Source organism: Armigeres subalbatus, chromosome 3, assembly GCF_024139115.2.
Source record: "Armigeres subalbatus isolate Guangzhou_Male chromosome 3, GZ_Asu_2, whole genome shotgun sequence".
Classification (NCBI taxonomy): Eukaryota; Metazoa; Arthropoda; class Insecta; order Diptera; family Culicidae; genus Armigeres; species Armigeres subalbatus.
The window spans coordinates 28574782-28599545 of NC_085141.1; the positions used below are offsets into that span (position 1 = coordinate 28574782).

A 24764-nucleotide genomic window follows, 5' to 3' on the forward strand; every position below is an offset into this window, starting at 1 on the left:
GCAATGTGGCTCCATGCGATGTAGCTAGCATCCACGTGGGTTTTTGTACTTTGGGATGCCTTGCGGGCGCGTTCGCTATCTCAACTTGTTCAGAGCAGTAGCCGAATACACGATAAACTGCAGTGCCTCAAGGTTCTCCACGGTTTCCAAGTATGTACTGTGGTAAAATATCCTGATTAAAGAAGCTTACTGCACTCGTCAGGAGTACTGCAATTTGGGTATCCGGTGTCGGGACATGAGATCTGTCCTACGAAGCTGCGTAACTGCTTTGTAGTAACATCAGTGCAGCATTGCGTTTGTAATTTCCACTGCTGTCGTTTCTGTTCTGCCTTGAACGGCAATTCCCTGCCGTTGCGTCGCCAAGCATGAACGGGTTAGTTAAAATTTAATAAATTTTTACTGGGTTTTGAAAAAAATAAAATTTTCAATAGTTAAACGTTTCAATGAAATTGGTAAATTGACGTAGAGTTTCATGGTCGATTGATTGATGCATGATTCTTCAAAATTCATCGTTATAGACGCTATTAACGTTCAAAATAAACAAATCTTACATAATTTCGTTATGATCCGCAATTTCAGATGCTAATTTAATACTCTGTACTTTCGGGTAAGAACTTGTCCAACGTCAAAACACTTTTAACGCTTAACACTTTTTTGGTCGGCCAGGTCACTTGGCCGAACGGGTCTGGTCATACGGTCGAAAAGGACTGGTCATAGGATGAGCTAAACAGATCATATTATAGCCTAAAAGGACTTTTGGCCGAACATATCGTTGTGCTTTGCTGAACCTGTCATATGGCCAATAATGTTGTTTGCTCGAATGATTACAAAACAAAACTCAAAGAGAGCAGAAGAACGATCAAATCGTCAAATCGTGGTCTGTTTGGGAAAAAGTGTCGCCTTTCGGGTGTTACCAAGTGTTTGCGCATGGACTGGATTGGAGTGTTTGGGCACGGACTGTAGATGTCTCCTAATCACGACGTTCATGTTTTGAAGGGAAGGGACTCTAACGAAAGTAGAATCACAAAAGGCAGACCTTTTTATACATGTAACAAAAGGCGAAATATATCATAAGGCGTAATTACAAAAGGCAGAAATACGAAAGGCAGAATTTTGTCATTTCTTAGTTTTACACAGGCGTCTGCTTGAGGTAAGGGAGAGCATTGAGGACTCGCATCTGCCCGGTCTAAGTTAAAAGGGTTATGATTCCTTAAAAAGCACGCCCCTCCGTATATTTGTCTACTTTTATCTATTGAAACCTCACCTCACAACTGAGACACAGGTTAGGGACAAAGGGTCGAAAGACAAAAGGTCGAAAGGACAAAACGTCAAAAGACAAAAGGTCAAAGGGACAAAACGTCGAACGGGAACCGAAAAAAACAAAAGATCAATAAGATCAAAAAAGTGAAAGGGACAAAAGGTCGAAATAGACAAGAGACTGAAACGGAGAGAATCAATCTCGCACCAGATTGGCAAAACTCCGCTCTTTTATTTTTCACAATTTTTAACAATTAAATAAAACTCATTCAGTGAGTACAACTTGAATAGAAGGATGTTTGAGTTTTCTAAATGTCACTTCGATCTGTCAAAATGGCACACACCGCACACCAAATACACGGTATTTGGTATTTTCAATGAACGCGCCTGCGTGGCTGCGGCGAGCATTATTTTCACAGATCGAAGTGACATTTAAAAAACCTAGATATCCATCTATTATTTGCAGTCATTGAAAGAATTTTGTTTATTTGTTAAAAACAGCTAAAAATAAAAGAGCACATATTTTTTTGCCAACTGTATAGGACAATTCGTCTCGCGCAATACAAGTTTTATTCATTTCTTAAATCAACAATATTTTTATCTCTAACAGAACTATCCAGATATTCATAATATTGTTCATAGTGATTACCCTTTCTTCGAATATTGCTCATTCTTCAACTTTGATAAATAGATGAGTGTGTTATTTCTGCTTGTACCGTGATCTACCCTAATTCCGCACATCGCATAATACCGCGGTTTTCATAAAAAATCAGAAGCTGGCTATCATGGACATCACATTATTTGGTGAAATGTTCAAACATAATATGTTTAAACATTTCACCAAATAATACGATGTCCATGATAGTCAGATTCTGATTTTTGATTTAAACCACGGTATCAGGCGATGCGCGGAATTAGGGCAGGTCACGGTAGTTGAAAGCATTTCACAAATTCCTTTGGAATTCACCCAACTTGTTATCAACTTGTTCGTGATCGACCTTTCGTCCTTTTCGACCTGACTTGGAGACATTGGCTAGTCAGATCACCCCCCAATAAAAGCATCCTGTTTTCGACCTTTTGTCTTTTCGACAATTTGTCCTTTCGACCTTTTGTCATAGATTCCTGAAAGACTAGCAGCGTCTTAGCTTAGTATCCATTAAGCACGTCCAGAGTTATTAAGTGTGCGATTTCTATGTTCCGGAAAGGCGAGAAAATTTCCCACCCAAAAACTTCTCAGACCGTATAGAGATTCGATATCAGTCACTTTTAGCATGGTTTGCTTCGTACAAAGCCAAATGCCTTATCGCTGGGCTACGAAAGGTCTCCTCCCCACTAAACAACAAGAAAGTATGGCCAAAGGATATCTCATTATAGAAAAAGGAGAATCACGAAAAGCAGAATTGCATTGGGCTGTTTGATCTGGTGGTTCAAAAAGTCCGCCTCTAAGTTGAAACAGCCCAATGAAATTCTGACTTTCGTGATTCTGATTCTGCTTTGAATGCATTTCATTGAACAATCGTATGAAAATCAATGCATTTTCTTGTGGCGTAATTCGAAATTTTTACGACCAGTTTCCACAGTGTAGGTGTTTTAGTCTGGGATTGGGATCCGATACGCTCGCAGTGACTCGAAGCTAGTGAAATGGGTGAAGGGTATCAAAACACTACGCGTTGACGCGAACATCAACACACTTAGTGTGTTTGTTGATATGTTCGCCATCCCTTCAACAGTAGCAAATGACATAAACCATTGGCAGCGGAATGAAAATTTAAAGTAATCCGTACTGATAACAGGGAGAAAGAAACTTTCTCTTCTGATCCCATCGAGGCTTTTTTTCTGGTATTTTTTATCACAACGACCATTTTTTTAATCTATTGTAATATATTCCCATTTTTTCTAGCTATGTCATTATGGCGTATCGCTATTGGGAGTGAGCGCCATTGTTTGACTAACAGCTTCTACTCAGCACGGCTCAGCTTTTCGAATGAAATGCATCACCGAATTGGGATTTTTTCTACCAACCAAAAAAGTTAGAGGTGAGCCACCCTAGGGCTGAATATCTCTCAAATAAAGACAAAAAAACCTCAAGTGGTTCTATAAGCCCCTTGGTGTACTGCCCATGACCGCATATTTGTAACACTCACATTTTTGTTCATTTTGTAAAAAGCCTGCAAATCGTTCAGAAAGCTCAATTTACTGCATCTAATTCCACAACAGTAAAATAGACTTTACTGTCTTGCTTATTTGTGGTAAACTGGAAATGATTGAGTTTGTGGAGAGGATTGACAAATGATTTACAAAATCAACCAAAATGTAAATGTTACAAATATGCGATCATGAGCAGTGTAGAACTTTCGTCTTGTTAAAAAAAATTGCCGAACAACGGCATAACTGATGCTCCGAATCTTCTTTTTCTATGTCACAGAAGCGACACAGATCATTTTGAAGTTTCCCTATATTATAAGCTTCAAATGATATCGACTCGGACAATGACCTGTAATGAGACCCGTATAAGTGTTTAGGTCTCTTTTAGATAATTCTAAAATGTTGCCAGTTATGGACATATTTGGAGTGATGAGGCGTTTCGATTGCCTGGCATTGGTTGTGTTCCTAAAATTGGTTTCTTTTTTCATAGATTCCCATACCTTCAGCTCCATACGAAGAGAAGAAGTTGGTAAGCTGTAAAAAGGTTCCGTTCCTGGGCTTTTTCGTTACCATCTATTCCACAGTGTCCTGGAACCCAATATAGATTGATTTGGTTGCGACAAGACAATTTTTGGAGGGAGTGAATTCATGCCTAAACTTGTTTTGAAGTGCATGTTGCCGACTTTAGAGCACTCAAAGCTGCTTGGCTGTCGGACATTATGCATATATTTGAGTGTCTGTAATTTCTACGCAAACATATTACAGAACACTCTAGAATTGCGTGAACTTCCGCTTGGAATACGGATGGCCAACTTCTCATGGGAATCGATATGTCTACCCCAGGGCCAGTAACTCCTGCTCCCACTTGGTTGTTCAGTTTTGAACCGTCAGTATAAAACGTAATTGATCCTGAGCGAAGTTTCGGACCTTCATTTAACCATGTATTGCACTTCGAGAAGGGGGGGGGGGGGCAACTTTTTTGGTCTTCCAAATCGTAGTTTTATAAAAACACATGAATATTAACACATGAAACCAAATCCAAACCAAATCGAAACAATAATGATTGAAACAATAATGGATTTAAAAATGCGTGATTTATTGCTCATCAGATATTTTTAAATAAAGTGAGAAAAATATGAATGAACTTAGTATTCAGAAAGAATATTAAATCGGCTATAACAATTATTATAAAAATCCTGCATTCTTCCATAAGTTTAAGAAAACTAGAACCATACATCTGAATTTCTAAGCAAATCCTCTCTGAAATAATATTTATTATAAAATGGGCAGAAAAATCAATATGCAAGCTTTATCCAGGAATTCCTTCGACAATTGCTCCTGGCATTCTATCCGAAATTCTATCAGGGATTCTTTAGGAATGCCTCCAGCAACTTCTTCGGCAGTGTCTTCAGGAATTCCACCATAAATTTTATCGGGAATTGATCCGAAAATTCCACCATTATTTACTCCAAGAAAATCTTCACGAACTTCTTTATAAGTTCTGCGGAATTCCCTGCAATAATTCAAATAATTTCGTGCTATTTCCCATAATTTAAAAGAATAAGAATATTCCGTGGAAATTCCGCAGAAAACATTCCTAAGAAATTCACGAAAAATCTTCGAATTTCTTGTGTAAATTCCATAAAATTTTCCGTGAATTGTTTCGAATAATTTCTTGTGAAAATTTCAATGAATTTCTCCAGGAATTCCACCGGAAATTTATACAGAAATTATACCGAAAATTAAATCAACAATGGAATTTTCGGAGGAGTTACTAGATTAATTCGCAATGAAATCCTGAAAGAATTCCGGTGGAAACTTCAAGATTTCCACTGCGAGATCCTCCAGGGTTTTTTCGAAAATTCCTCCTGGAATTCTTCCAGGAGTTCCACCGGCATTTCCACCAAGAATTTCTCTAGGATTTCCTTCGAGAATTATTCCGGTAGTTCTATCGGCAGTTCCTCTGAAAATTCTTCCGGAAATTTCGGCAGAATTGGAATTTATTTAGGTTTCTTCAGGAATTTATATAGATTTTCCACCAGAAGCTCCTCCGAGAATTTATCTGCGAGCTCCTCAGGGAATTCTCCGGGAGGTCCTCTGATGATGATGATGGTCCAGCTACAAACCCCAACAAAGGTTTCAGCTAGACGAGATTTGTCTATAAGATGAATTCTCTTGTTTCCGAGAATGCTTCTGGTAGTTTCCACGGGGTTCCTTTGAAAATTCTCCCGGGAGTTTCTTCAGAAATTCTTCCAGAAAATTTCTTCGAGAGTTCCTCCGGGAATTCCATCAGCAATTCATCCGGGAGTTTATCCGGAAATTCCTCCGGGGTTCCACCAGAAGCGGGCTTGGTAGTCATATGGCTACTGCTTCTGCCTCATACGCAGGAGGTCGTGGGTTCAATCCCAGGTCCGTTCCATTCTCCTACTTTGTATATTTCTCTATATTTCTCATGTTCTAGCAATCGCTAGAACTGGAAATGGACTTCCATACCGTTTCCATCTCAATTCCTATACCTTCAACTTGAATATTCTAACAGTAATCTGCTAGAATTGGAAATGAACTATAAAGCGCGTTTCCAAACAATCCAATTAGAAATTCCATCAGTTGCTTTCTCCTATCTATCACATTGGCAGCTCGTTAACCAAGACGGACCTCTGCCTCTCGAACCTATCCTAAAAATTCCAACAAATTCCGCATGAACTCGTGGCAAGTGCAGAGGTATATTCGGCTTGCAGTGGGCGAGTGATTGCATCATCATTTCCTCCCCCTTCCCTACATTGACTTGCATTCTGACGTGGCAGACGCCAGTATGACCTAACAAATGAGATCACCAGTACTTGTACATTGAAGATGTGAGCTAGTCCCAAGCAAACATCTGTTGGTTCCCTGTGCAAGAACAGCTGATCTGGTCATAATGGAGTAGCAACTACGAGCAGTCAATCAAGCTCAAGTTCAAATTCCTCCGGGGTTCCACCAGAAGCTATTTCAGGAAATTATTCAGGCTTTTTTTTTCAGGAAATCATTTAGGCTTTCTTCAAAAATTAAGCTGGAAATTCCTGCTGAAGTTCTTCAGATAGTTTCTCTGGGATCTCATCCGGGAGGTCCTCTAGGAATTCTTCTAGGAGTACCTCCTGAAATTCCTCCGAGAGTTCTTACAGGAGATCTTACCAGCAGTTTCTACGAGAATCCCTCCGGGAGTTTCACCTGCAGTTTCTCCGGGTGTTTCTCTGAAAAGGAACTCCCGGAGGAACTCCCAGAGTAATTTCCGGAGGAACTCCCGGGGGATTTTCTGTAGGAATTTCCGAAGAAATTATCAGAGGAATTCTCGGAGGAACTGCCGGTGGAACTTTTGGAGGAATTTATTGAAGTTCCTGGAGGTATTACCGGAAAATTTCTTGGAAAAACTCCTGGAAGAACTCCCGGAGGAGCTCCCATAAGCACTTCCGGAGGAATTCCCACATGGAAGTCCTGAAATAATTCTTAGAGAAGTTCCTAAAGGAAATTTCCGAAAAAATATCTGAAGGAATTCCCAGAAAAATACCAGGAGGAATTAATGCAGAAATTCCCAGATGAAATCCTGAAAGTATTCCCAGATTAATTGCTGAAGAAAATCTCTGCGGATTGTTCCGAAGAAATTTCTGGAAGAACTCTTGGCAGATATCCGAGTAAATTCCAAGTGAAGTCCGGAAGGAATTCTAGTACTCTTCCGCAGAAAATCTCCCGGAGAAATTCCTGAAGGAATTTCTGGAGAAATACCTGAAGAAACTCCCGAAAAAATATCTGTAAGAATTCCAGGAAAAATTCATGAAGATATTTCTAGAGGATTTCTTGAAGGATATTCTGAAGTAATTGCCAAAAGAATTCCAGATTGGAATGCTTGATGATTTCGCTATTGAATGTTTAGAAGTATTCCCGGAAAATTTCCTGGAAGTAATCCCGTAGGAATTAAAGGAAGAGTTCCGAGAGGAATGCCCGGAGAAGTTCCTAGATGAATTTCCGAAGGAATTTCTTATAGATTTACAAGTCGAATTATGGAGCTAAATCGGAGGATTTCCGTCAGAAATTTTTGAAGAAACCAGGGTTACTGGAAATCGCATCACGTAACTCGCAATCACTCATATTTGGCGAAAGGAATCGAAGCAGAACGATGAACGATGCATCCCGAATGAACAGAACAATATCTATCTTCCCAAAGCGGCCGAGTTACTCCTTTATGAATATGTTTTGTTTTATTCGTACTGCTTTAGCTTCGGTTCCGATTCATCGCCATGTGGTGAGTGACTCCGGTGTGTGAATATGTTTCGTACTCTTCGTACTGTTTTTGCATCGGCCTCGATTCATCTCCATCAGAATTTGGAGATTTGTGATCAGATGCGATGATGATTGGTGATGAGTGGTGATAGAAAAATTGAATCATCATGATGGGCCGGCAAACGGACAGCGAGCGATGCCGACCGAGAAAATAATCTTGGCATGAAGTGAGGTTCAATGGTTTCGACATTGCTGCTCGTCGTTTCCATGTGTTTTTTGCATATTGAAATAAGCAAAACGCATTTGCTTATAATTATACGCGGTACTCCTCTTGGAAAACGACACCCTATAATAGTTGTTTATGTGGTTGCATCAACGCACCGCGAGAAAGTTATAGATTGATAGGGACACGGCAGGTATTTTCGTCTGTTCGTCATAGTCTCGAAAACCAATAAAAAACATGCTTTTTTGTAAAACTCATACGTACCAAATCGTAAGCTCAGGAGAAACGTTCTGCTATAGTGGAGTTCTAGCAAATGTACGTTGCTTTCGTTGGTTTTAGCCCCTATGACGATGGACGGAAATACCTGCCGTGTTCCTATTCATTGGCTTTCATCGCTGATTTTCACCGAAAAGCCAATCAAAATCAATCAATAATATGCATACTAAAATAAGGAACCATTCAGAAAGACCAAAAATTCTATTGGCCTACGTATTTATGAAATTTCATAATGAGTTTGTATTGCGGATATATTAAATACCGACAAACATGGCTTGGCATTTTACGCATTTCTTATGACGAACAAGAACATAGTGTCCATCAGCATACCACATGACTTCATGGCCGGGCGGTTAGCGACGTCAATCTTCTACATGCATGTGCTATGGAGAGTGGGTTCGATTCCCACCCCGGTAAGGAGGAAACTTTTCGTGATCAAAAAATTCTCCACTGGTCCACTGGGTGTTATGCGTCTTGTTCGTTGTGTCTCATGTGCTCTCATGCTAGGTGTTAAATGTTCAGTCTGTACGACCTCTGTTCGAAGACGGTGTTCCGTCTTTTTTTTTAACATTGGTTTTTGCATTGAAGAAATAGTTACGCATTGTGAATTGGGAAAAAATTACCCAACATTTGAACACGATCACAAAAAATCATATTCATATATATATTATTCGATTTTTGATATGTTGGCTCCAAACGGAAGCCTTCTAAAATTGGGCCCTGGAGTGATTTATTTAATGGCTACTCTTTTGTCTTCGAAAAACCTAAAAAGGGGGCAGTAGGTAGTTAATTGGTTTGTAGGATATGAAACATACAACATTTTACGATATGTGTTCTGGTGATTCCGATCATATTTGCAATCTTGGGTGTATCATTTTCTAGCAATTTCATCTACGGAGCGGTCATCGGAAATCCTCTGGAAGAGGCCAAAACTTAAAGTTTGTCCTGGAGTTTTGCTATTTTTCGAGATATGTATACTGGTGTTACCTATGATTTCAATCAATAGTGATAGTCTTCTCAATGACAATGATCATGTTCAACCCAAGTCAAATATCGGTATCAAACCAACGTGTATTCCTAAAATAACTTATCCTGCAGCCAACAAAATGATTTTCGGTCTTTTTTGGCCGTATCGACAATTTATTAAGGCAACCTTCAACAAACCAATTGAGTTGAAAATCCAGATTGAAAGTTGAAAATTTCCATCACCCATAGGCATCTTATCTTACAATCTGTGAAATTAGAAATTCACCACCTTCTCCAAAGTTATTCGGGTAAGAACCATTATAATGAAAGTAAGTGTAGTTTGAAATTCAATAATTTGGCGGCCCTATTGCATAGACACTGGTGAAGCTAAGCGGGTGCACGTGACCTATCAAATTGAATGTTTATTTTGATATTTTAATATATACGCCTCAACTGCCCTTCTACGCAAAATTGTCTCATGTCACCTTTAAGGAAAAAACTAAGCTCTCGTCCATTTATCCTACTGAAAAAATGAAGTAGTCGTTTGATGATAATGGAGGCTGAAAACCGTCAAAATAAGTAGTAATTCGTTTCATAGTCTGGAGAAGCGTAGCCTACGTTCATTACACTCCAAAAATATTGGCAAAATTTTTAGATCCAATCGAATCTGAAATTGGTGGGAAAAATTGACGCTAGTTTATTTTTTTTTTACAAAGTTAATATCCCAAGTAACAATTGAGGTTGTATCAGAGTTTTATAGCGTTCTTCAAAACCTTTCAAGCAGTCCTCGCAGTTTCCACAACCTCCTGTAGATTTCTATATAACCATGTTACAGCCAGTTGGCCCAGTTTTATTGCAATCATAAAAACCTAATATGCGTTCCAGTTCAGAACCAACGGTTTTATAATATACTTCAAGTCTCACATAAAACATGCAACATAAAACCTCCTCTAGACTTGGTGGTTTTGAGAACCACTATATAACCATGATACAACCACTTCATGACTATGATACAACAACAAATAAGCCGATAATGAAACAGTTGTCAACTCTCAGGTTGATTATTTGTTTATTGTTTGTACTCAAAAATATGCTTTTCTTCCTGCAATACATGGATTACATGTCAACAACAAAAATAAAAGAATTATTATCAGCCAGTTCAATAAAAGTTAATATCTGGCTTTGAGTGTTCTATGCATGTTTGAAGGCATGCCAGGGATTTTTCATGGTGAAACCATGATAAATAATCAGTATTTTAACAATGCACTTCGTTAATTTGTTATTATTTAGAATTTTTCAAATTTAGTTAATTTCCTTAGTTAATTACTTTAAAAATAATTTCAATGAATAACCACTTTGGTTGATCAAATAATCAAAGCATTGTTCCTAAAACTTATTAGGATGTCCAATTTTACCGTTTAAAAGGTGAAACAGAAATTTGCATGATATTTCGATTATGAAATTCATTATTTTTTTCATATCGGCGACATTTTTTCGAATAAAACTTTGATTGCATAAAAAATGCCTCTATATAACCATCACTCTTGAAATGGCCCTATCTGGGCATTTCAAACACCTAGAGGTTTTATCTTGGCCTTTTTCAAGACCATGTTACGACTAGCAAGTTTTATCTTGGTCAAACCTAAAGCTTGGTAGTTTTATATATAATGACAACATGACAATGTAGACAGATATAAAAAAAATCATAAACAAACTTTTTCTGCCCTCGGCATCGAATGCAAGTACTTTTAAAAATAAGTATTTCAATTAAAAAGCATATTAGTGGCAATTGTTAAATGGTATATTTTGTACCATAAAAGTGTTTTACTCGTGTTAAATTGGCAAAGCATGTATGGATTAAATACATATTTTCATACCCCTCATGAGCAAATGCTGTTTGAACAGTTTTTTCAACGACTTAAATATATAAGGGAACTGCTCCTGGATTTCAACTCATGGCTCCGATGTTCATTCCATTGAAAGCAGAGCAATGGAAAGGTATTTGATTTGTGATTTTTTTCAGCAGGAGTTCGCATGTTGACAAAAAGAAGCGAAGAAATTGGTGCCATATTTCTTTACTTCCCGATAAGATGAATGTATTTTCAGTGAGTGAGATGGAGATCGGAACAGTTCCCCTACATAATTCGCGACATAGAAAAACTGCTAATGTTTTTTTTTTTCAATTTCGACTAAAAGCGAAATGAAAAAACTTCCGTGGGTAAAACAATTTGTGCCAAAAATTTAGTTTCTATCCATAGTAGTTAGTAGTTTCAAGCTTCGTATTCCTATGCAGGTCTTCTTCAGGAGTAAAGGTTATATGTGGGTTTTATACAGGACTCTACGAAGCTTGGCAGCTTTTATAAGTCTTGATCAAAACCAACATATAACTTAACTGCTGGCTTTATGTCAGTTCCATTTTTTAGCTCTAAGGAGGAACACAGGAGCATTATAAAACCTAAAGAGCTGTGGTTTTATATTGGAATTCAAAACGTAGTTCTCAAGTACTCTTGCGGATCTAATTAAATGACAACTGAATAAAACCAAAATAAAACTTTAAGCATTTCTACATACCGTAATAAAACCTCTATAAAACTAGCATAAATCTTCGAAGCATTGAGATTGTTACTTGGGATGGTACAGTTAAGCATAGAACAGTAGTTAAGCATTCTGAAAAACAAAGATGTTCCGCCAATTTTGAGTTTCAGAATACTGTCGGACGGGTTCTCCAAAGAAATTTCCGAAAGAATGTATCTCCAAATGTGTTTTCTTAAGAAATTTATATCCCGCAGCCTGTTAGATTAAGAAAAAAGTCTTCTTCTGCAAAGTTGTTTATTATATAAATACAATTTCTATTAAGGCAAGATTAGTTTGAACTTCAACCGCTTAGTGGCATTAAAGTGTCGAATTGCGTTGAAATCATATTTCAAAACCAAATAGCGCTTTCAGGGGAACGTAACTCCAAAAGCAAGAGATAGGCAGTAGCGAGAAGCAGTTTTTTACCTATGCTCTCTTGCAGCACACACGAAAAAATGGATTTCAGATGTGCTTATTATTTCTATATTGTAGATTGTTCAAGGATAAACGCGAGGTGAAGGCTAGGACGGCAATTGTGGCAAACATTTTGGACTCTGTCGTGATTGTTCTTATCGTACAAGGCAATTTTTTAGGTTGCATGTCTCGTAATCTGTAAGATTCAGTAAGTGTCCGTCTTCTACTAAAGTTGTTCGTGTGATCAAAATTGTGATGGAAGTACAGTTTGAAAACCAAACGCATCAGTACACAGCCAGAAATGCAATTTAATTTTACGTTTATTTTGTTGCTCATACATATTTGGAGATTGAAAATAGACGCAAGAAGAAACGAACGTGCAGTAATTCAATATCTATTTGAAATTAAAATTAAAACAAATTTGAATTAAAATGCAAGCCAAGGTTGAAAATTACATCAAATCAGTTTATCATTACATCCAAGCGGTGATTGTTAGCTTTTCTAACAGTTCCGTATAAGAACCTTCCAAAACCTGTATAAGAAGTGGGCATATGCGAAATTGTTATAAAATATTGTATGAGACCTTACAATTTGCAAACTTTTCTTACAATATTTATTTGTGAGCTTACATTTTTATATAAGGATCTAACAATTTCGCATATGCTCAGGTTTTGCCCAATTTTTTTTTCTCAGTTGTTTCCAAAACAACTGCTATTATTTTGAACAATTTGACCTAGTGTGTAATTTTTTTAACGAGTGGTAAGCAAAATTTGACACTAAACATATATGTAAACTGCAACATCCCAAATACTTCCAATCATACCCAATCATCATCACTCGCGATTCGTTTTGTCGATGCATCACTCGTGATGCAATCAAAAAGGAATACGATGAACACTTTATACGCAAAGCATGAATCCGTGCCGATGCGAATAACTGGTGAGTGCCATTTGTTTCCAAATAGCAGAAACTGGTAACTCAGAGATTGGCTGAAGCACGGATGAAAAGGGAAACTCTAAATTTATGGATCGGTTCATCGAGTATCGTGCTCACACGTGTGACGAAGACATACGAACGAAAGCTATAGCATTCCCAATTGAGCGGCATCTCAAGCGAAAGATGATGCTATGTAGGGATCAGTAACCCTGGAAGAAACTTCTGGTAGAATTTTGGGAAGAAATTCCGTATGTATTCTTGACGGAACTCTCGAATGCATGCCTGAAGGAAATGCCGGATTCTTCCTGAAGAGAGAATAGCCGAAGAAATATCTAGAAGTAAATCTTGAAGAGAAGAAAAGATATCTTCAAGGAATTCCCTCGTGAATTTCCTAAAAAAAAATTAGTGGGGGTTTCTAGATAAGGAGGAATTACAATTACATGAGAAGGATTTTCGAACGATTTTCAGAGGAATTTGTGGATAACTTTCCGGAGGAATTTAGAGGTTCCCCCTTCTAGAAGGATTTCAAGGAGAATTTTTGAGCCCGAAATGTTTCGAGTTGTTTTGAACTTTCATATATTATGGATCCTGGATGCCCTAATAAGTTTTGGGATTTTTTTGAATTTCAACCACCTATTTCTGTATATGATTGGATCGTAAAGTGCATATGTTTGAGGGAATTCATTTCAGTACCCGTTCAATCTTTCCACAATTTAGGGGGGGGGGCGACGGCGCCCCCCTGCCCCCCCTTGGCTACGCCCATGTATTGCGCTCACGATCAATTACTTTGAACAGTCGATTGAAATTTTACTTTTCCTTCATCCAGTCTTCATTGTTTACAAAAAACGTCGAGGATTACAAAAACACATCCTACACGTTCAAATGCTCATTGTTCGTTTCTTTTCAATGTAATTGAGTTCGCATCTAACACGATGCCTTTTTTCTTCTATTTCAGGAACGAAAATACCCTCACATCGGACCGCAGCATTTGGTAGAGCTATGTGCCCGCATTGGACCACTATTGGACAAGGAACTGGCTCCCGCCGTTCCTGGTGTACTTTCACTTCTTGGAGCAGGTCGTCAAAGCGGCCTGCGCACCAAAGAAAGTGTGACTCGCCCCCGTCAATTAACCGACTATTATACCCGGCTGCATCATATGCCACTGGCAGATGCGGTCCACCGGAACAACACTCACAACATAGTCAAAGTGCTATACGGTCGGGAAAGCGCCGGTCCACTTATTCGCAGACAAGCGATCCCTACCTCATTTTACTCCAAGCAAACACTCCAACGACGAACTTTGGGCCACCTTTCCGCGGTATATTGTGTCCTGTTTGATCGAACCGGAAAGTACATCATAACTGGTGCGGATGATTTGCTGGTAAAACTGTGGAGTGCGATAGATGGACGCCTGTTGGCAACATTCCGTGGCGCGTCCGCTGAAATTACCGACATCGCCATAAATTTGGACAACACAATGTTGGCCGCAGGATCGCTGGATCGGATATTACGAGTATGGGATATGCAATATGGTGGCCCAATTGCAGTGCTGTCCGGACATACAGGAATGATTACATCGGTCAATTTCTGCCCCTCACCTAAGGCAGATTTGCGTTACCTCGTAACTACCAGCACAGATGGGTCGGTTGCTTTCTGGGAATATTCTACACGAGGTGGTAAGGCCAATTTCAATTCTAAGCCAGTCATGTATCACGAGAAACTCAGACCTGGTCAAGCGCAAATGATTTGTGCATCGTTCTCGCCCGGCGGAATATTCCTTGCGGCTGGATCAGCCGATCATCATGTTCGAGTGTATTTAATGTCGGAGGATGGACCAAAGCGAATACTGGAAACTGAATCACACTCGGATACAGTGGATTCCATTCAGTGGGCGCACAATGGCTTGAGGTTCATCTCCGGAAGCAAAGACGGCACGGCGCTTCTGTGGCACTTTGAAACGCAGCAATGGAAATCAACTCGCCTGAGTATGGTTGAACGCTTGCCCAGTTGTCCACCCCAGACGCCGGAGGAGAGTTCTACGAAGCCGAAGGTGACGATGGTTTCGTGGGACAAAACGGACGACTGGGTTATAACGGCAGTGAATGACTTCACCATCAAAATTTGGAATGCTCACACTGCAAAGCTACACAAGGTGCTGCGTGGCCATACCAACGAGATTTACGTCTTGGAATCGCATCAAAAAGACTCCGGAGTATTGCTATCTGCCGGACACGACGGACAATTGTTTATTTGGGACATTGTGAAAGGAGTATCTTTGGCTAATTTCCTGAACCACATTGATGGTCAAGGCGATGGGGGCATCTTTGATGCAAAATGGTCCCCGGATGGCAACATGATAGCTGCTACGGATTCTCATGGTCATATTTTGATGTTTGGCTACGGTACCGGTCATGAAAGGTTAACGCTTCTGCCAAAGGAGCTATTTTTCCATACGGATTACCGTCCTCTTATACGGGATTCGTCTCACCATGTAATGGACGAACAAACGCAAACCATGCCACATTTGATGCCGCCACCATTTTTAGTAGATATCGATGGCAACCCATATCCACCGGGCATGCAGCGATTGGTTCCGGGTCGAGAAAATTGTCCTACTGATCAGTTGATTCCGAACATTGGAATTGGTCATGCAGAGGGAGAATTGGCACCAGATGGCAATGCTTATTCCAACATAGATCGAATGATCGAAGCCCTGGCAAACCGTCAAGCCGGACCAGATGGGGCAGAACAAGCTCCAGATTCGAATAATGATCCTGGTCGCAATCGAAACGACGAAAATCAGCTAATCGATGCAAACCGCCTCAACGGGCGGCCCCAGCAAGGAGTGCAACGTTTTGGTGCAAATTGGCATCACCGCGAAGGAGCTTTCAAGTTTCATAGACGTCAGTACGTACGTCCCATGGAGCATTCTAATCTTCAAAATCTCAAGCAAAGGATATACGCCGCAGGATTACAAGAACATGAGAAATATCGACGGGAGATGCGAAAGCGTCCACTTATGATCAACACATCGAACAACAGTGGCTCAAACAGCAATCAAGCGAATAGACGTTCTGGAGGGCGGAACAATTCAAGCCGACCATCACGACGTTCTCAACCTAACGGGGAAGTCAATGGGAGACAGCCTGCGTATCGCACGCGTGCTGTACGTGATAATGAGCCAGAACCAGAAGTTCCTCCAGAGCAGCAGGAATCTTCTACGAGTGAAAGCAGCAACAGCGATGATTCAACCGCTATTGAAGAAGAGTTGGACCTCTCCGGTTCTAGTAGTTCCGATACTGATAGTTCGGACTATTCCGATTGGGTGTCACACGAACCTGGGCGCAATCTGGAACCACCGAAAAGATCTAAGCGAAAGCACGTTCAACGGAGAGCGTATTCTCCGCCGGAGATAGATCAACCAGGACCGAGCAACAATCGCCGGACAAAGGTACGAAAAATTCCCATCACTCGCGATGGAGAAATTCCAGAACCCTACAGACCCCCGGAATGGTTGTCGGAAGTTATCCCAAGGAAGGCTCCCTACTATCCACAAATGGGTGACGAAGTGGTTTACTTCCGTCAAGGCCATGCACGATATCTTGAAGCTGTGCGAACGAAAAACGTTTACAATCCTGGGAACAAGTGCGAACCTTGGGGTTCAATCGAGCTGGAAGATCACGAATTCTGCAAAGTGATTGGCATCAAATACGAAATTCGTCCTCCACGGTTGTGTTGCTTGAAACTGGCCATCCTGAACGAGGACAATGTCCCTTCGGGTCGTTCATTTGTCATCAAGTATCACGACATGCCGGACGTGTTGGATTTCTTGGTGCTGAAGCAAACTTTTGATACTTCCGTGCGGCGTAACTGGGGTCCGGGAGATCGGTTCCGCTGCATGATCGAAGATGTCTGGTGGCTGGGTCAAATCGAATCTCTCAATCAACTGTCGGCGGACTTCCCAGATTCGTTGTTTATGTGTTTCCGCGTCCGATGGGATAATGGCGAGTATGAGTTTATGAGCCCTTGGGATTTAGAACCGGTAGATGAGAGCCGCCTGCCGATCGAGGTTGGAGGAGCCGTTCCGGTGTTGCCGGAAGAGTTGAGGGCTACGTTGTACCAACCGAAGACTGAAGAATGGCCAAGGGGTGATCGAGATGCGTCGTGTCGACGGATCATTGGAGGTCTGGAACAGGTGATGGGTCTCGCGATTGCAGATCTGTTTCTAGCGCCGGTCGATCTGAATATATATCCAGAATATGCATTCGTGGTGGAATATCCGATCGATTTGAATACAATCAAGGCGCGGTTCGAAAATCATTTCTATCGGCGCATCACGTCGGCCCAGTTTGACGTACGTTACTTGGCGACGAATGCGGAAAAGTTTAACGAATCGCACAGCAATATCGTGAAACACGCTAGGATTGTAACGGATTTGTGTTTGAGAATATTAGGGTAAGTACGAAGTACTTAAAACGGGTTTTTAAGGTTCAAACTGATATTGATTTTCTTGTAGAGAAATTAATGACGTGGATGTTCCTGCCGTGTACCATCAGTTGGTGGACACGTACATCTCGTCCGATTCGGACAGTGATAGTAATCGACCGGGACCTTCTTCTGGCAGTAGCAACAACAACAACAGCAGCAGTAATCGGCGGCCTCCTGCCGGTTCTAGAAGGTATGTTTTTTGCGCTAGGCAAGAGGAAACAGTTTTATCAGGAGTGTAACAATTCTCTTATTTTATAGGTCCCGCAGATTGGTTCCCGAAGGCGATTGGCGTGTCGATTGTCGTGAGCTGTTAGAAATGATATGGCTGTGCGATGACTCAGAACCTTTCCGGGAACCGGTAGATACTCTTCAGCATCCAGGTAATTTTGCTTTGGTTGATTTCATTCTGCTTGGAGCATAATTCGTACTGATGTTTCAAACTTTGTATCGAATTTTTGCATGCATTGTATATAAAAAAATCAGAAGGGTTGTGTACAAGACACGATCGCAAGGCATACGTTGGACAACGATGCAACTTTCTGCGGTCGCCAAGCGATTAATTTTTACTTTGAACCAAATTCATCCAAGCTCAACCTTCCCTTGTATAGAATGTTGGCCCTAAGAAGAACCGATTTATTTCCAATAATGCACCTTCCGAATCACTAACAGCAACTACTCAATAAGCCGATGTATGCGATGATGATTTGCACTATGATGAAAATTCGTTTCGGCCCAAATTTTTCTTCTATAAAATTGAGGTTCTGAAAAGAACCGATTTATTTTCAATAATGCGAAAATTTCTATGGAGTGCCGCTGACGTCGACTAGAGCCATTCGATAGTTTGCCGCTGAACCGCTACAGATACAGAAACCACCGTCAACGAAGCTGGGGACCGCTACCAACGCCATCGTTCTGTCGGCTCTCCGTGACCATTCACCGTGGTTCATCGAACAGAAATGACGTGCGAGCGCGAAACATGGGTCTTTTTATACCCAGAGAAAATAAAACGGTGGGTCAAAAGGCCCGTAACTTACATCATTCTGATGTCCGTGTTGGGAATGCATGAACGGGATTGGTTGGTTCTGATATTTTTTACTGGGTAGGAGTGTAGGACAAAGTTTGAAGTTTTCAATAGTTTATCGTAAATAATCAAAAGTTTCAATGAAATTGACAAACTGCTGGAGAGTTTCCGAGTCGTTTGATATATAAATCTCGAAAATCCGTCGAAAGATAAAGGCTCTACTATTCACGTTCAAAATCTTACATGATTTCGTGACGGTTCCCAATTTAAGATTCTGGTTTGACACCCTGTACCTTCGAGAAAGACGTTGTCCAACGTCAAAACCGGAAGCATCATTCGTGTTGTTAAGCTCTTGTTTTCTATGTCGTACTAAATTCGTTCATATTTTCAGATTACCTACAAATAGTGGACACTCCAATGGACTTGAGGACAATCAAAGAGGATCTATTGGGTGGCAACTACGAATCACCGTTAGACTTCTGTAAAGACATGAAACTGATATTCCAGAACTCTCGCAACTACAATACAAACAAGCGATCAAGAGTAAGTTCTGGTGCGTTAATTTTATAACAATTCAATTTAAACATTGATTTTTTCCAGATCTATTCGATGACTCTGCGGTTAAGTACGCTATTCGAGGCCCACATTAAACCGATCATCTATAACTGGAAATCTGCCCGAAGGCGTGGCAAAGCAAATGCTGCCAAGCGGGCAGGAGGTGGTGCAGGCGGAAGCAGTGCTGGTGGTGGACCCAGTGGTAGTGGGGCAGCCAAGAATCGAAGAGATGATCGCAGTGGTCGTAGTGGTGGGGCAGGGCCATCTAGCCGACGATCGAATCAAAGCCAAAACACCAGCTCAGCCAGGTCGCATCCATCAGATGATGACGATGACGACGACGACGATGATGAAGCGAGTCCTCCAAAGAGACCTACCCGAAACGGAGCGGTTGCTTCCAGACGAGTGCCGCCGACAAATGGCGTTTCGTCTAGCAGCAACGCAGTCGCCTCGGAGTCACAACCAGGACCGAGTCGCAGTCGAACAGCAACAGCGGCAGGAGTACCAACTGCTAGTTCAAGTCGCACCACGCGGCGATCTCAGGAAGCAGACGATGAAGAGGCAACGGTCAGCAGCAGTGAGAGTGAGAGTTCCAGTGATTCTAGTGATAGTAGCGATGACAGCACTGGAGTGCCGGTGTCCCATAAGAGAGATTATGACTCCGGTGAAATATACGATCCGTACAAGAAGAAACGAAGGAAGAGGGCTAAACCGAAGAAAGCTAAGAAAAATCCTCCAAAGAGTGCAGTTAGTTCTTCAACGCCTAGAAAGAAACCTCCCAGTACAAGTGCAACAAGAGGAGAACATTTCATGCCGGCTCGACAGGCACAGTCACAAAGGCCGAGAAATGGCAATGTCCCTACCCTGCCGATTCCAGGTCCATCTAGAGTGAGGCCACATGTGCTCCAGGAAGAGTCACGGGATGAGCGCAACAGGGAGCGGGAGACTGAGAAACCAAAGAGCAACGGTAGTGCAAGTGCGGGAAGCAGCCGGACACTCCGGAGTGCCCGAAACAATACTGGAAGTGACAGTGAAGGTGATGATGCTGGAGAAGGTCCAAGTAATGTGCGAAAACCTCTGAAGCGGCATCAAAGATACGAGTCGGATCACAGCTATCATATGGCACGTCCGAAAAATTCTCGAATTCTTTCCGATTCGGACAACGAAGAAGAGTCGCCGCGGTCCACCCGAGGTAGCATCCGAAGAGCCCAAGCGGAATGGGGTAGAAGCGAAGACAGTCTGGAACCTCCCGATGCAGAGGAACAACCAACTACATCTCAGCAGTCTAGTCGAAGTATGCGACCTCGAAATCGAATATCCGACCAAGAGCACAGTCAAGAAGAAACGAGTAATATCAGCAAGCGAGGCTCGACTCAAAGAACCGCACCGTCAGCAAGCAGCAGTAGCAGCAACCGTCCACGAAATTGGATAGCCAGCGAAAGCGAAAATGACCATCAATTGCAATCTCCTGAACAACCAAGTACAAGTTCCTCCGTTCCAGGGCGAGCCCGAATGATTCGCACCACCAACGGACCCACCAAATCTACTCGAAAAGCAGAAATTCGTCCCAACAACAACAATCGACGTCTTCGAAACATCTCCCGGAGTGAACCTTCCGTCACACCGCCTCCTCACACAGTAGATCATAATTATGGAGAACCGTCATCACGCAGAACTCGGAACCGTCAACAGCTCTCCCGCCATCAGAGAAACGCAGATGAACTGGACCATACGCCGGATGATCGCAGTGACGACAATGATGAAGACTTCAGCGATGACGACGCCCCACTTAGACCGCGTGCTTGCACTCAAATAAGTTCCCGTTTGCGCAGCAAAACGAATTCGCCGGAAAAACGGAAAAAACCTTCAGCCACGTCCGATGACGACGAACAAGTGGAAGATTCCGATGAAGAGTTTGTCAACGATCCGGAGGAAGTGGATTCCGAAGAAGAAGAAGCCACCGTTGACAGCACGGATGACGATTCTGACAACGTCCCATTAGCTGCGACTTCCAAGTCCAAAAATAGTAGATCTCAAATGGGCGCTTCTAGCAATAATGGCGGTGGCGGCAGCAGCAGAAGCAACAGCAGTAGACCTCAGACTTCAAGAAACGATAGGGGAGGTGGCGGTGTAAGCAGTCGAACACGACAAAAGGATCGCTACTCTTCCGAGGATGATCTAGGGGTAAGTTTCATCAAGTTATTTTTTCCAAACTATTATACATTCTGTGCAAAACAGGAAATTTTTTATTAGGAAAATAAAGACTTATGATTTTCCTTGGAAATTATGAAATTATATGGAAAAATCAATCGTACCCCCTTTTCCCGAAAATAATCACACATCTCTGACATATTATGATGAGCTAATAATATTTTTTTTCTAATATCAGGGTCCTGGTCCATCCACTCTGCGCAACACCCGTAACCTGAAGCGACCGCATTACAACGAGGAAAGCGACGATGACGATCCAACGAGTCGGCAGCGCCCGCCCAAACGCCCGACCATGTTCGGTATCGCAAGAATTACCGCCCATCCTCAGATCAATGGAAACGGCGGCGCCGCAAGTCAGGAGGACAGCGATGCCAATAGCGAAGATAACGAAGCTCTCACCAGCGTCAGTAGTCGCGGTCGGGTGCGTCGAATCAACCCGAAGATGCGGAGAATTTTCCGGGAGTAGCCGACACGTTCCTTGATCTAGTTTGTACAGCTCCCTTCCTTAACATTTGTAAATTCTATTGTTTCCTAGTTCGGTAAGCTTTCAATCTTTGTTAGATTTTGGATTAGTAGGATGAGATGTTGATAAGTATAAGTGAAGTACACCTACGCAACCCTCGAACACAGGAGCGCACATTCTGAGTGCGTTTATCAAAACTGCCACAATTTATTCAAAAGATATATATTATTTTGGTTTCCGACCTATGCCGCAGCAACGAATCGAAGCAAGTTTCCTTTCTTTCCGAGTTTAGACGTCCAAGAAATGTCAACTTGCTGAACAGTACGAATTAGATTACGGATCCTTCTACGCAGCGATCCATTTTCAAATCATTTGGCAGCTTTTCAGCAACGTTACAGATTCTATAGGAACATTTTTTTTTGAATTTGAAAAAAAAAAGACTGATATCGAATTCCTAAATTACAAAACAATAGTCAAAGCAGATGATTCGTGCAACACATGATTTGGTTCGCCGTGTTATCAGCGAGCGAGTTAGTTCGACCATAATCCAAACAGCCTCTTTTCAATGATTCAACCGTGTTTTATATTTGTACAATTTCGCGAGTAGAGTATGTAATACAAAATCGTTGTGATTTCCTGTTGGAGAAGCGCAGCTGAGTTATGTTTCGAGCGCAGAAATCATGAACTATAGTCGATAGGTTTAAACTTATGTCGCCTAGTGATTAGAGTTGTCAGTGAGTCGAAAAGTAAAGAGAGTAATGCAGAAATCGTAAATAAAGTAAGACTACGAAATTCTTGAAAAAATCAAATTTATATGGTTTTCACTTATTTTGGAGACAATCCACACAAAAAACGCTATGTTTAAAATGTATAACAACAGTCTGAGTTGTTGTTTGTTTATAGCGCACTGTTTATCACAAGATTTTTGCTGAAAAACACGTCGAAAAGATCATATTGTTTTTTTTTCGAATTGTGTAAATATGTTAAATTGACCTTTCCCCTCAAAAATTGTATCTCGTTTCATTGTCTAACTTGATTCTTAGGCTTATTTAAGGTCAACTTTCCCAAAAACACTTATATTTGTTATGCCTTTATTTGAAAAATCGAAGACAAAGACCGAAAAGGTGCTGCACATGTGAACCGGTCTAAAAAATTCATCCGATGCTCGTTCAAAATCTGGCGGATGTTAGGCCAATCTTGAAAAATATAAAAAAAATATTGGTTCCTATACGATATTCCCTATAGGGAAAGTTGACCTTTTTCTTCTTCTTCTTCTTATTGGCATTACATCCCCACACTGGGACAGAGCCGCATCGCAGCTTAGTGTTTATTAAGCACTTCCACAGTTATTAACTGCGAGGTTTCTAAGCCAGGTTTCCCATTTTTGCATTCGTATATCATGAGGCTAACACGATGATACTTTTATGCCCAGGGAAGTCGAGACAATTTCCAATCCGAAAATTGCCTAGACCGGCACCGGGAATCGAACCCAGCCACCCTCAGCATGGTCTTGCTTTGTAGCCGCGCGTCTTACCGCACGGCTAAGGAGGGCCCCTAAATAAAACCTTAAATAAAATAAAGAATCGATTGAGGGAATAAAAAAATGACGGGGAAGGTTAATTAGACTAGAATAAAAGTCGAATATGGCACGGCAAATGCTGGGTAAAGCGTACCATTGGTACTTCGCGTACCTGAAGGAATAAAATAGACCCCATCTCGCGGTCCTTAGCCTCTTACCCAGCAACTCCTATCCCTACCTCCCCGTGGTGCAGGCCGGGATACGAGCAACCTTAGGGAAGATCGGGTAACCAACCCCGGTGGGAACTATGGTCGTATGCTGACAGGGAAGGGGGGGGTTTGCTCCTCTCCGGAGGTGCAAATCTTATTGAGCGTCTGTTCTCCATGTCAGGATCGGCTCACAACAGCGTCTGTTCTCCATGTTAGGGGCGGCTGATCATCGTCCGAGTGCCAGCGAGGGACTCAGTGAAACTGTGCACCATGGTCCACCGGAAATAAGGAGGAATGGTCCTCCGGAAATTTAGGGGGTTTGGTGTCAGGCCCTGCAAGCCAGCCTTTAAAAAATCATAAGCAACGAACAATCAACAAGAGAGTACGGACCGGAACCATCGGCGAAGACCACTGCGACGAAAAGGGACTAGCGATTGGAAACTCGGTTCGTGGAACTGCAAATCTCCCAACTTCATCGGGAGCACACGCATACTCGCCGATGTGCTCAAGGACCGTGGATTCGGCATCGTAGCGCTGCAGGAGGTTTGTTGGAAGGGATCAATGGTGCGAACGTTTAGAGGTAATCATACCATCTACCAGAGCTGCGGCAGCACACACGAGCTGGGAACAGCTTTCATAGTGATGGGCGACATGCAAAGGCGCGTGATCGGGTGGTGGCCGATCAACGAGAGAATGTGCAGGTTGAGGATCAAAGGCCGGTTCTTCAACTTCAGCATAATCAACGTCCATAGCCCACACTCCGGAAGCACTGATGATGATAAGGACGCATTCTACGCGCAGCTGGAACGTGAGTACGACAGCTGCCCAAGCCACGACGTCAAAATCATCATAGGAGATTTGAACGCTCAGGTTGGCCAAGAGGAGGAGTTTAGACCGACTATTGGAAAGTTCAGCGCTCACCGGCTGACGAACGAAAACGGCCTACGACTAATTGATTTCGCCGCCTCCAAGAATATGGCCATTCGCAGCACCTACTTCCAACACAGCCTCCCGTATCGGTACACCTGGAGATCGCCACTGCAGACAGAATCACAAATCGACCACGTTCTGATTGATGGACGGCACTTCTCCGACATTATCGACGTCAGGACTTATCGTGGCGCTAACATCGACTCTGACCACTATCTGGTGATGGTTAAACTGCGCCCAGAACTATCCGTCATCAACAATGTTCGGTACCGACGACCGCCGCGGTACGACCTAGAGCGACTGAAGCAACCTGATGTCGCCAC

The 24764-nt window shown here is 41.9% G+C and overlaps 1 protein-coding gene across 1 annotated transcript in view; it reads left to right on the top strand.

The window, feature by feature from the left end:
• LOC134225013 (bromodomain and WD repeat-containing protein 3) overlaps positions 1-22592 on the top strand; it is a 39011-nt gene extending 16419 nt beyond the window's left edge. The window contains exons 5-10 of the mRNA XM_062704748.1: positions 14001-17500; positions 17562-17723; positions 17792-17913; positions 18946-19097; positions 19155-21293; positions 21499-22592. Coding sequence (XP_062560732.1) covers positions 14001-17500; positions 17562-17723; positions 17792-17913; positions 18946-19097; positions 19155-21293; positions 21499-21786 — 6363 coding nt within the window. The 3' untranslated portion in view covers positions 21787-22592. The remainder of the gene's footprint in view (positions 1-14000; positions 17501-17561; positions 17724-17791; positions 17914-18945; positions 19098-19154; positions 21294-21498) is intronic.
• The last annotated feature ends 2172 nt before the right edge of the window (positions 22593-24764 follow it).